This window comes from Nomascus leucogenys, chromosome 3 (assembly GCF_006542625.1).
Source record: "Nomascus leucogenys isolate Asia chromosome 3, Asia_NLE_v1, whole genome shotgun sequence".
NCBI classification, from domain to species: domain Eukaryota; kingdom Metazoa; phylum Chordata; class Mammalia; order Primates; family Hylobatidae; genus Nomascus; species Nomascus leucogenys.
The window spans coordinates 65,856,411-65,870,303 of NC_044383.1; the positions used below are offsets into that span (position 1 = coordinate 65,856,411).

The window sequence follows — 13,893 nt, forward strand, 5'->3', positions numbered from 1 at the left end:
TAATAAACATTTGAAAATTTTCATGGTTTTAAATGGTAATTCAGTAAATCAAAAGATGTGAAACATGTAAACAAAAGCTCTTTAGAGTTTTTACTAGATTTTAAGTGTGTAAAGGGGTCCTTAGATCAAAGAGTTTGAGAACTACTCATTTCATATAATTTTCTTTTTTAAATACTTTATAGTATGATCCTGCTCTTATTTTAAGAAATTCTACCCATCTATCCATATATCAATCTTTGTATCTATAGATGTTCACTGAATATTAATGCTGGCCATTTGTGAAGGTTGTAATTTTGGAGAGATTTAAGACACTTTTATTGGTCCATTTTTCTATTGCTTGAGTATAAAAACAATGTCATTATCATAAAATACATATACTGATATATGTATATCACATGTATATATACTGATATGTATATACATACATATACTGATAAAAATAGAAGAAAAGTAGGGAATGGGAAAACTCAAAAATAGTAAAATATATATATTCCACAAATATCTGAAAATTCAATATTTACATCATAAGATTTACTTTGATGATTTTGGATCAATTAGAAATCAAAATGGAAAATGAAAAAATGATCCCTGCATTATTTTGTATTTCTGCTATACCAAGTTACCATTAAAACAATAGAAATTTATTCTCTTACAGTTCTGGAGGTCAGAAGTCTGAAATGAGTCTTATGGGGCTAAAGTCAAGCTGTCAGCAGGACTGGTTCCCTCTGGAAGCTCCAGAGAATCCATTCCTTGCCTCTTCCAGCTTCTGGTGGCTGTCGGCATTCTGTGGCTTGTGGCTGCATCACTCCAGCCTCTGTTTCTGTAGTCACATGGCCTTCTCCTCATCTGCCATCAAGTCTCCCTCTTCCTCGATTTTACAAAGACACTTGCGTCTATGTTTAAGGCCCACCGAGATAATATAGGATAATCTCTCCATTTCACGCTCCTTAATTCCATCACATCTGCAATGTCTCTTTGGCAATATCAAATAACACTCACCGGTTCCACCAATTAGTACATGGGTGTCTCTGTCATAATTCAGCTTATCACAACTCCACAGAACTTACACAGAAAAATTAATTCTAGGTAGAGTGTAGAACTTAAGTAAAGCTTACAGAAGCTAATGTAGAATAAATTTATGACTTTGGGGAAGGCAAATAATTCTTTATATATATATATTTATTATACTTTAAGTTCTAGGGTACATGTGCACAAAGTGCAGGTTTGTTACACATGTATACATGTGCCATGTTGGTGTGCTGCACCCATTAACTCGTCATTTACATTAGGTATATCTCCTAATGCTACCCTCCCCCGCCCCCCACCGCACAACATTGAAACATGACATGAAAGGACTAATCATAACTCTGAAGGAAACAATACATAAATTGATTTACACTAAAATTAAGAATTTACATTCATCAAAACTCACCCTTGAAATTGGCAAGTCAATCTACAGAACTGAAGAAGATATTTACAATCTATGTAGTTGACAAAGAGCTTGTATTCAATAAGAAAAAAGCAAACAAATGTAAATATGACAAGAAACACAAAGTGACATTTCACAACAGAGTATATCAAAATAGTCAGTAAACATGAGAATATGTTCAACTTCACCAATATCAAGAAAGTAAAATTAAAGCTATAATAAACAGAATAGGTAAAATCTACGAAGTGACCATACCAAATGATAAGGCTATGGATCAGCTGGAACTCTTGTACACTGCTGGCAAAGTGTTAAATATAAACAATTATTTTGGAAAACTGGCAATAGCTACTAAAGTTAATCATATTTATACTTTCTGACAGAGCTATTCAACTCCTAGATATATATACAACAGAAATGTACGCAATTTAACTGAAAGACGTATATAAAATGCTCATAGCAGCATTTTTCACAGTAACCAAAACCTAGGGGGAAAATGTCTACCTGCACTAGAAACAGTAATTGAATTTTAAATATTAATTTAATGGAATATTACAAAACAATGATAATGAATTAACTGTGGCATAATGCTATCTCTCAAACATAACACTGAGCCGAAACAAATGCAGTAGTCCCTCATTATTTGCAAGGGATACATTCCAAGATCCACCTGAAACTGTGGATAGTACTAAACCCTATCAATATTATGATTTTTTCCTGTACATCCATGCCAATGATAAAGTTTAATTTGTAAATTAGTAACAGTAGGACATTAATACCAACACATAATAGAATGATTATAACTATATCCTGTAATAAAAATTATGTGAATATGATTTCTCGAGATATTTTATTGTGCTGTAATTACCTGTTTTGGGACTGTCATAAAGGGAGGACTACAGTAGACTTAAAGAATCCATACAATATGAGTCCACTAATGTGAAGATTAAAATCAAGTAAAACTAACTATAGCTGTTACTTTTGATGAAGAGTAGAAAAGAGTAGTGATTGGTAGGACTTCTGACAATGCAGATAATGGTCTTTTCCTTAACTTGGGTGATGTTTAGGTGAGCGGGTTCACTTTGTGATTACTTACTGAGCTTTATGCTTATAATTTCTGCGATTTTCTGTATAAGTTATACTTCAATTAGGAAAGTTAAAAAGAGAGATCCATGGGCATCCAGGGACAGATGTCCAAATTTTAAGTAAAAAGAGAAAGATGAATGAAGCCGTTTATGAATTTATGAATAAAGTATGATCTCATTTTTAAAAATAAAATTGGGATATGTAAATATTTGTATGTGGGGAGATAGGTGGTAGAAAAGAACATTTCAAAGTGGGGATGAAGAATGAGATTAGGAGAAAAGAAATATTTATCTTTTTTCTCTATATATTTCTCCATTATTTTGAATTTTATAGAAGATGCATATTGCTTTGTAATTAAAATACAAATAAACATAAGAAATTAGAAATCAAAAATAAAATTTAAACATTAGATTCAATAATAATACAAGTTATTAAAAACTCAGCATGGCACTCTTCATTTATTATTTTATTTAATTATCACAGGACTTCTAATACAGTAGTTACTCTCACTACCCCATTTTAACATATGGGGAAACAGGTTTAACATAGTTAAGGACATCTAGCTACTAGGTAACAGAATCAGAAGTTAAAATTCATGTCAAGTTAATGCTGTTAATACCATGCTATCCTCAGCCTGTGGACAATAATGTATGTTTCTAATATGGTACTTATTACACTGAATCTAATAATCTAATAACACTCCTACCAACCCCCTAAATCATTAGTCTTTGATGGCAAAGATTGTGTTTAGTTATTATTAGCCAATAAAATATAAATCTACATCAATTACTAATATATTGTTTTTTTCTTAAAGGTAATGGGAATAATTTTGGAAATCAGTTTCTTCATTTATTTCTTGTGGAAGGAAGGCCATCGGTTAAATATGGATGTGGAAATTCACAAAATATTTTGACTGTTTCTGCTAATTACAGCATTAACACAAATGCATTCACCCCTATCACAATACGGTAAGTACTGTACTCCACAGCAGTTCTTTCGTGCTGAAATTGTTTGTTTGTTTGTTTGTTTGTTTTGAGATGGAGTCTTGCTCTGTCACCCAGTCTGGAGTGCAGTGGTGTGATCTCAGCTCACTACAACCTCCGCCTCCCGGGTTCAAGAGATTCTCCTGCCTCAATCTCCCCAAGTAGTGGGGACTACAGGTGTGCACCACCACGCCTGGCTAGTTTTTTGTTGTTGTTTGTTTGTTTTAGTAGAGACGGGGTTTCACCATGCCGGCCAGCCTGGTCTCACACTCCTGACCTCATGATTCATCCTCCTAGGCCTACCAAAGTCTTGGGATTACAGGCATGAGCCACCGCGCCTGGCCTGAACTCTATTTTTTAAGTGTTATTTACATGTGTAACAGCCACCCAAAAATGAAAAGAATTTTAAAAGTCCATCTGAAAATTGTTTTGTTTACTTTTTTATTTTTGCTTTTGCTTTACTTGTTTATTTTTATAATTTGGTGGAATAAACTACAAATTGAACTAAGCTATAATTTAATACTATCCTATGGGAATCAAATTGCACACAGAGTAAATCAATTTTATTTGAAAATATTATGGTACAAGCAAATAAATTAAAGCATCAAGTTGTTCAGTTAAAACTAACATCCAGTTTAATTGTTCAACAAACTATGGAGTACAGCTGCTAGGAATTGGTTAGTGGGAGCCATTGACTGCACAAAAAAGAAAACTCAGTAGAAAAGAAAAACCAAAACCAACAGAATGTTAAACGGAAATGTCTTTCTGGATTATATAAATTTTTGGAAATCAGTCTTTGAATTCATTTATGCTTCAAATTTATAAAACATCAGAAAAGAGAAATTGCTAAATGATGGTCACATCTCAGGGGCATTACTAAACAAAATTTACATGTAGCAACTAAGAATTCAAAATTTTTCATCAGTATAGCTCAAATTTTTCATCTAGTAAAAATGGTCTCCAAAGTTACTCTATGTCATTGAAAAATATTCTGTGACTGAGTTCGTCTTTAAAATGACAATTAGATAAGTTAGTCTGATCAGCAGGAATTCTGGCTAAACTATGAAGCTTATATAAATCAAATAAACTTTCTCCGAAACTGCATCAGTCTGAAAATAACATCAACAAAATTGACACCAATCTGAAAATGAAACTTCTTACAGGCAGGGATGGTTTCTTACTCATTTTTAATGCACTTAACAGGGCATCTGACAAATAGGAGATACTCAGTTAATGTCTGAATGAATGAAGAAATGAGGGTGTCTGGGCTGGGCAATTCATTTGCTTATAACAAGAAGGCAATGAAATTACTCTAAGGTAGTGAAATTATTATTTGTAAATTAGGTATACCCTCTGCAACACTGGGTTCTATACAGACAAAACAAACTCCTTCAGAGCAACAGACAAATATTTCAATCATTTCTGTTATAAGTGTTTGCTGTTGATTACTAAAAAGAACCAGATGAGAAGCTAAATAACAGAAAACTGTTTAAAGGCATTTCTATTAATAAGAACATCATTTTATACAATGTCAACAATTTATACAAACAATAGTACTTTCAGTTATACATGAAATAATTGCTATTCGGGGGTAAGATTCTTAGAGAAATGAATTTCTCCTTTATTTTTAAGTAATAACCTAATAGAGCAGTCCTCAAACCATTCAGATTCTGAGATAGCCTCAGGAAAAAAAAAACCTGTAAAATAAATATTGATGCTTCCAGTAAAACTGAAAAGGACTTTCCAAGTGTTTAGATTAATCTTATCAAAACTTAAGAAAGTAAAAAGGAGATATCCCTGTGAATGTAAAAATGCAAATCTGCTCTGTGTTATAGGCAATAGCCTACAAGAGCTCAAAGTGACAGTAGGCTGACCCTGGGACTATATATTACGTATTATATATCATTAATTTAAAACTGTTGAGTGCTCATTTGCTAAGCACGCTCTCGATGTCTTAATATTTGCATCTCATTTTTCTGTTTCTCCTGGTTTTATTCTATATTTAGTTTCATATATTCATTTAACAAATGTTTCTTACTCTATTTGTAGCACTATACTAAGCTACTAGAATTCGATGCTAAGCCAAAACAGAAAAAAACCTAATTCTTATGTGTATACAGTTTAGTGAGGGTGATTGACAAGTAGACACACTAATAAAGGAATAATCTGAGATGTGTTGTAAATGAAATAAACATGATGCAGGAAGAATAAGTTAAAAAAGTAACCTAGCCTGTGCTCTCTAGACCAAAGAGCTTTAAAAATGAATAGAGATAAACTTGGTAAAAGAAAACACAGGCAAAGCAGTGGTTATGAATTTCAGGCAGAGGGAAGAGTATATGAAAAAACCCTTTGGGAGGTGGCTGGATCACCTGAGGTCAGGAGTTCAAGACCAGCCTGGCCAACATGGTGAAACCCCATCTCTACTAAAAATACAAAAAAATTAGTCAGGCATGGTGGTGCATGCCTGTAATCCCAGCTACTCAGGAGGCTGAGGCAGGAGAATCCCCCTTGAACCCAGGAGGCAGAGGTTGCAGTGAGCCGAGATCCTGCCACTACACTCCAGCCTGTGGAACAGAGCAAGACTCAATCAATTAATCAATCAATAAAACAAAACCCTATGCTAGAAAAAAAACATGGCATATTCAGATTCAGAGACCCCAAAGAACAGTGTGTTTTGAACAGAGAAGCAGAAGCGGGTGGCTTAGTAATGAAAGATGAAGTTTGAAAGGTAGACAGTTTGCAATTGCTGTCTGGCCTTGCACCTATGTTAAGGAATAATTGAGGGAGCCAGTTAGAGGGTTACTGTATATCCAACTAGGATATAATGGTGGCTTGGACTAAAGTGACATATTTATGACATAATTAGGAGCAAAATGACAAATTAAATACTAGGAGTAAAAATAGAGGTGTCAAAAACTAATACTCATTTCCTTATGTGCAATTGGATAGCAGATTTTATCATCCACTGAGATAATAAACAATGCAAGAAGAGCAGGTTAGATTGAGAAGATCATGAGTTGAAGCTTGAGCATGCTGAGATTAAGGTGCCTTTGAAATACAAAGTGGAATTTTCCATTGAATATATGGAAGTAAAGGTCAGAGAAGGGATCTGGATGGAAAATATGAATTTATGAGTCATCACTGTGCAGATAATAATTGAAACCATGGGAATGGATGAGAGTATATAGTAGGGAAAAATTGCCTGGAATGACTCTTGAGGAGCTAACATTTAATAACTGTATACTGAAAGATGAAATCATAAAAGAGTCTGACAAGGAGTATGTAGGAAGTAACAGCCAAAAAAGGAGTAGAGTGTCACGGAAGGCAATGGCAAAGTTTATCGAATGCTCCAGTCCACTGGACTGTCCACATGATTCCATGACCTGAAGACTTCAGTGTAGCAGGATAGAGGAAGAAGCCTGATTAGAGAAAAATCAAGATAATATGTATATACAACTCTTTGAAGTTTTAATGTGAAAGTATAAGAAGAGGTAAGATGTTAACTAGAGGAAAGTGAGGAATCAAGAGAAAAAAACTTAAGATGAAGGAAATTTGAGTATGTTTAATTAATTGGAATTACTAGTTGAGAAGAAATTGTTAATACATAGAAAACTGATGATAAAGGGAGAACATAAGTTTCTTCTTCTTTTTTTTTTTTTTTTTTTTTTTTTTGAGACGGAGTTCTGCTCTTGTCCTCCAGGCTGGAGTGCAATGGCGTGATCTCGGCTCACTGCAACCTCTGCCTCCAGGGTTCAAGCGATTTTCCGGCCTCAGCCTTCAAGTAGCTGGGATTACAGGTGCCCACCACCACGCCTGGCTAATTTTTGTATTTTTAGTAGAGAGGAGGGTTCACCATGTTGACCAGGCTGGTCTTGATCTCCTGACCTCAGGTGATCTTCCCACCTCAGCCTCCCAAAGTGTTGGGATTACAGGTGTGAGCCACCAAGCCTGGCCAAGAACATAAGTTTCTTAAAAGTTTAGGCCAGTAAGATACAATGTACATGAGAGAAGATTCCTGCCAGAGGGCAGGGAAAATAGAGATACACAGCTTGAGGCTTCTGATTTCTGTCATTGTAGATGTCCCTGGATTTATGATTGCCTTTGCTTTATCTGTCCAGTAGTTTATGTCACCTTCTCTTGCTGTCTCATCTGTTTAGTCTTACTTCTTCATCATTAACTGGGCAAAATTTAGAATTTAAAGGTCTTTTGGTATGGCTTTTTTCAACTTAATTCTCACTAACAAAACTCTCACTATAAAAAGCAGGTGTGTTAGGTTCCTTTTTCATCATATGAATGTTGACGGGATTTCTTCAATATTAAAGTATTTGACAATAAAAAAAAGCATGATTGCTTAAAACTTTTTTTGTTGTTTTTAAAGAGTCTCACTCTGTTGCCCACAATCCCACTGCAACCTCCAACTTCCAGGTTCAAGCGATTTTCCTGCCTCAGCCACCCAAATAGCTGGGATTACAGGCGTGCATCCCCACACCTGGCTAACTTTTGTATTTTTAGTAGAGAACCGGTTTCTCCATGTTGGCCAGGCTGGTCTTGAACTTCTGACCTCAGGTGATCCACCCCCCACGGGCCTCCCAAAGTGCTGGGATTACAGGTATGATCCACCATGTCCAGCCTAATAAAAACTTATTTTCAAAAATTAATGGAATAAACCATAAGCCCAACTTGTAAAATGGCTTTATTTTTTATTAGCTATTATTTTTTATTTTGTTATTAGCCAGTACTTCCTCCAACTAAATCCATCTTACATCTGTAGGACAGAAGGGAGAAGTAGAACAAACTTGAATAAGCCACTTGTAGTGATTGAGGTCAATTCAGTATCAAGATAGAAGTTCTTCTTAAATGAAATGGAGCAGAGATCACAGTTCTACAGATACATTGTAATTCATACTCATGCACAGTTTGTCTTTCATTTCAACGAATTTTGAAAGGGATCACATAGAGAGAGCTATTGGTTTTCACAAGGGTTATTCTCTTTTAGGGAAGTTCAGAAAAAAATTGTCTTACTATATATATACACTTTTTTAAGTTTCTGAAGTTTAAAATTTTCTGGCACCTTTAGTGTCTGTTTTACACAAAAGCTAACTTTTACCCAGTATTTTATTCTCTAAAAAAGCCCTGTGTCCTTTATTCTAGGTGATTTACTGTGTTATCTGCATGTTTTAAAGGCACATAGCCTATTCCCCCTTCCTTAGATGCTACTATCTAACACTCCTGAGAACATTTCCTCAAAGATTTATCCAGAGGTATAAAGTTATTCATGTCTATTGAAGGTACACCCTAATACCTAATAATTTATTTTGGTTAGCAAACTCTTAGGGCAGCCAAAGTGGGATGTTGGCCAAGAATTGCATTACTGCCAGAGCAACACATCTCCGACAGCCACTTTTTAATAGCTCAGTGTAAAGAAATGCATGGTTTAACATCATCTGGACAGATGCTGGAAAAGTTTCCAATAGCTGGGCAGCAAGAACCCTTATTAGTATTTGCTAAAACCCAAACATATGTCAAGTGAAATCATTGTAGACATATTTATCACATTACCTTTGATAATATTTGGTTCAGAAAACAAAATAAAAACTGCTAAGTTTTATAAAAGGACTAATTTTTATCTCCTGTTGACGTCTCCATGTCTGAGATAAAACCTCATACATATTATATATGTATATCAGTACAGATTTTTTAAAATTCATTTTAATTAGCTCATTTCTCATAGTTGCTTAAGAAGGAAATGTATTGTAATGCAAAATCCACATTAACTTCACAAAATGGGAAGAATGATTCTGAGTAGGCTTGATTTTGGTCATATCAAATTAAGATATTAGTAAGTAATTCATAGAAAACAGACAACTTCTTATAATACCCATATTTAATTTGTTAAAGGCTCTCAGACACCTCTGCTCAACCTCAGATTCCAGTTATCTGGCCTTTCCCCACATATATCCTCTGCATTGCAGCTTGCTTGCCCAGATGGTATTGCCCTATAACTCAATATGGAGAATAAGCAAGAGACCATTCAATTTCATGTAAGAAAAAAGAATATCCATACTCTATTCTATAATTTTGACAGTAACTAAAAATGTTACCTATGTTTCTAATTTTCTAAAATACATAAAAACTTTTCACATGTTCCTGATAGTTAATATTATATAAGCTATGGATTGCATGCTGGTCGTCTTAGAGCCAGGAAACTATGTGAGAGCCTTCACTTCTTGAAACAGATGGTGACTTTTGAACTGTGCTAAATCTATAAGATATTAGATTTATTCATAAAATGTTGCCATGTCAATATGGAAAGTTTGGCAAGATTTTCATATTAAAAAGGTCAAACTTCATCACTTCAATATTAATTTGTGTATCTTTTTATCAGCTCTTCCATCTGGTATTTCTTAGAGGAAATGTAGGAAAACTCAAGCTCAATATGGGAAATATAGGTAATACTTTATCATTATATTGGCATGTATGTAAATATATAAAGCTAAACATTACTCTTGTACCTTTATCCATGCATAGCCTGTCTGTACACAGCATACATAAAACTAGCTGGATAGCAAGTTACAATACAGTTTATTTGTATTAAATTATGAAGAGCTACTGTAAAACTAAAATTTCTTTTATTACATAAGCTTAAGAAAATCTTTAAAAGATATCTATGAATCTATAAGTTGGTAATTTTAGTACTATTTTGGATTACTGGATAGAACGTTCTACTATATAAAGTTGTCTCTAAAATTTGCATACTTCTTGAGAAACGTGGAAGTATTAGTTTGGTGCTTATTGATTCAAAAATAAATAAGGTGGAGCATCTCAGTCTGAATGTGAACCTGAGTCTACAGAGTATCTTTATGGAATAATATGCCAGTGGATTCTACCAGCCAGTTTGATGTTTAAAAAACATATTTGAAGTGACTTGACTCTGTAATCATATTTGTGCCTTTTAATTGTGCAATTCACTTCAAATTGTCAAAACAGAATGGCAATTAGCAAAATTTAAAAAGTCAGACTTAGGGCCCAAATCCTCGTCTTACCAAATGCTAAGATGAGAAGACAGAGAACTGGTTGACTCTCAAGTCCTGAGAGCAACCACAAAGACACTACTGAAGAGAAAGGGACAGGTGGCAAGTACATCTATAATATGAAATGAAAAATGAACCATTTTGAAGATTAGAAATTTATCAGGGGACAACAGATGAAAGAGGATCTGCAAAGATATCAAGGTGTAGATAATAACATGCTCATGGAAGAAAATGTATGATGAGAACAAAAAGTTCCAGGTGAAAGGATGTTTAGCTCCTCAGTCACCATCAAACACTGTCATTTCTAATGCAGAGGACAACAAATAAAAATAAAAGGCAAGAAACGTTTTGAGCACTAGCAGTGTATGCGGAGGAAGACTCCAGATTTTCTTCATCCTTTATAATTAGTGGTAAATTTCTACCACTGTCAGAAAAGACTATTGAGGAAGTTTAAATTATTTTTGTGCAGTGGCAGAGTATACAGCAAAATAAACTTCAATTCTTAAAAGCCTTCTAATTCTAAAATGTGTGTAGTTTATCACTTTCAAGACAAGATTTTGACAGTTATATAAGAAAGTAATGTGAAACAAATGAAGACTTAGGGGCAAATTAAATTTATAAAAATTGGGACAGAATAGCAATAATTGATGGGGGTCAGAGAACACTCTGGCATATAGCACAGTTAAATAATAGGATTTAACATGTTGAAAAATAAGATTCAGGGGAAACATCAAGAAATTTGTTAATTAAGTGATGAAGTGGTGATTTAACAATACATTTATATTTTGTATATTTTTCCTTCCACTTCTGTAGTCCCGCTAGCTCTCCTTAATTGGAACTTATCATTATGGTTAGAGAGTATTTGATTACTGCCTTAAAATGACTATCGGGAAAGAGACTTTATTGTGAAAAATTTTTGAAGCCTATTCTTAGTGGTAGAGCTCAATCCTTGAAAACATTTCTCTCAATTAACTTCTTTAGAATAATTCGCACTGAATTCACTCAAAATATAGACCATGTTTTTTTAAAGAGGTTTAATGGACTCACAGTTCCACATGACTGGGGAGGACTCACAATCATGGCAGAAGTTGAAGGAGGAGCAAAGTCACATCTTACATGGTGGCAGGCAAGACAACGTGTGCAGGGGAACTGCCCTTTATAAAACCATCAGATCTCCTGAGACTTATTCACTATCATGAGAACAGCACAGGAAAACCCTCCCACTGGGTCTCTCCCACAACATGGGGAGATTATGAGACCAGCCTGGGCAACATGGTGAAACTCTATCTCTACGAAAAATTAGCTGAGTATTATGGTGTATGCCTATAATCTCAGCTGCTTGGGAGGCTGCAGTGGGAGGATCATCTGAGCCTGGGAGGTCGAGGCTGCAGTGAGCCAAGATCGTACCACTAAACTCCAGCCTGGGTGACAGAGTGAGACTCTGTCTCAAAGGAAAAACAAACAAACAGATTCAAAAATTAGCTGTCTTTGAACTTAAATATTAGTCTAAAGTATGCTAATATATGAAAGTAATATGTTTGATTTTTGAGTGTGAAATAAGAATACTCTAAAAATTAAAATAGCTTATAAAATTCAAATAATTTTTACTTATTAGTGGCTTAAAATTACTGTGAAAGGTATATGAGCTAAACAGACAAATATCATACTTGTTTAACAATTAGACAGTGGTTAATTCATAAACTTCTAATCAGACATCTCTCTTTGGATAGTAGCTCTGGCATTCTTTCCAAAAGTTTATTTACTTTTTAAAAATGAAATGTTAGAAAGCTGTTGTTTTGGAAATGTATAATTCCAAAAGTAAAACTTGCTTTTGAAAAATTGAAATTCTTATATATGAAGGAGGATTATAATAACAGAGCATCATTGTTAATCAAAACACATTTGAGACCATTCTTTTTTAAAAAAAAAACATCTTACTTTATAAATGAAGCTAAAGGAAGCTATGCCAGATTCCTCCTCAACAAATTGCTCATGCTTCATCAATGTATGAATAAGATGCAATAAAATGCAGATATATGTTGATATAAATTGTTTTACAAGTTAGCATCTGAACTGTTTTCCACCCAACACTATTCAGTTAAGAATAATTTAATGCTTTTTAAAAGATTTACCAATTTTCTTTAAAATTGAAGGCTGGTTCCATACACAGGTACTGGTATTGAGCCAAAGTGTTTGAACTCAAATATAGAACAAAGACTTTTAATATTTCTTCAGATAATTTATTCTAATGCCATCATAAGACATAGTAAATTTCTGTTTTATGGCATTTGAAATAGAATTCTATTCTGTCCTGGTCCCTCTTACTTTTTAACTTTCTAATAGCTGGCCCAATTCTAATTGCCAGTAATATCAGAACTCCATCCTGCCCTTCAAAAACAAAATGTTACAAAGATAAAAAGAAGGAGATTGCAGGACAAAGCCCTATACCAATTACCATAAAACAGGAATTTACTGTGCCTCTTGATGACATTATGTTCACAGTACCCAGTGGCATCTGCTCATCTACATAGGGGCTGGTTAGACACCTAAGTACAGCTCCCACCATTTGAAGTGCAAAAATTTCCAGTCAAATGCGATGGACAAGATAGACTCAACCATGCCCTGGGAATCCCTTCCCTCTACCCGAGGAATAAAATACCAAAGGAACATTCTCCTGTTTGCATGGTAATAGCAGTGCCAGTCATCCCTTTCACTAGAGTGCAGTAGCAGAAATTAGGGTGAAGGAGAATCTCAATTCCTCTGGCACCTCAGCCTCAGGGAAAGTAATAGAAACACAGTCCCAGTTTAGTGTAGCCTCTTAGAATAGGATTATATAGAATTCTTAGAATAGGAAATGTAGGAATGTAATAGGAACATTATTCTTAAAACATTATTCTTGTATTCTTAGAACAGGAAAAAGTAAAGTCTTGGATTGATGATGCACAGAAATCACCAACAAGCGACTGATATTTGGCACACATGTGCAAACAAGTCCTGAGGATTTCTAAAAATCTTTGGAGGGGGAGAGTCTATAATGGATTGTAACTCCTGCAGTTAAGAGTGTGTATTCTCAGCCCCTGAAACTTAATAACTGCATCTTAGGTCAAATTCCCTGGAAACAGTCTGTGCCATGGAGATTTGCATGCACAAAGTTTATTAGAGAATGCTCTTAGGAACAAACACTTGGAAGGCAGTGAGGGAAACAGGATCGAACAGAGGCAAAAGTTGAATTGCAAAGTAGTTGCACCAGAGGCCTCAGCTATCTGTAAGGGGAGTCTGGACTTGAGATGTTCATATTTTCCTGAATTTAGTCAAGAGGACCAGGCCTTTGCATCCCCTCTCATCCCGAGGGGCCTCTGGGCAGCAC

The 13,893-nt window shown here is 34.7% G+C and overlaps 1 protein-coding gene across 1 annotated transcript in view; it reads left to right on the forward strand.

The window, feature by feature from the left end:
* The window catches only part of EYS (eyes shut homolog), a 1,808,075-nt gene that overhangs the window by 1,448,731 nt on the left and 345,451 nt on the right, over nucleotides 1–13,893 (forward strand). The window contains 1 exon segment of the mRNA XM_030809409.1: nucleotides 3,327–3,480. Coding sequence (XP_030665269.1) covers nucleotides 3,327–3,480 — 154 coding nt within the window.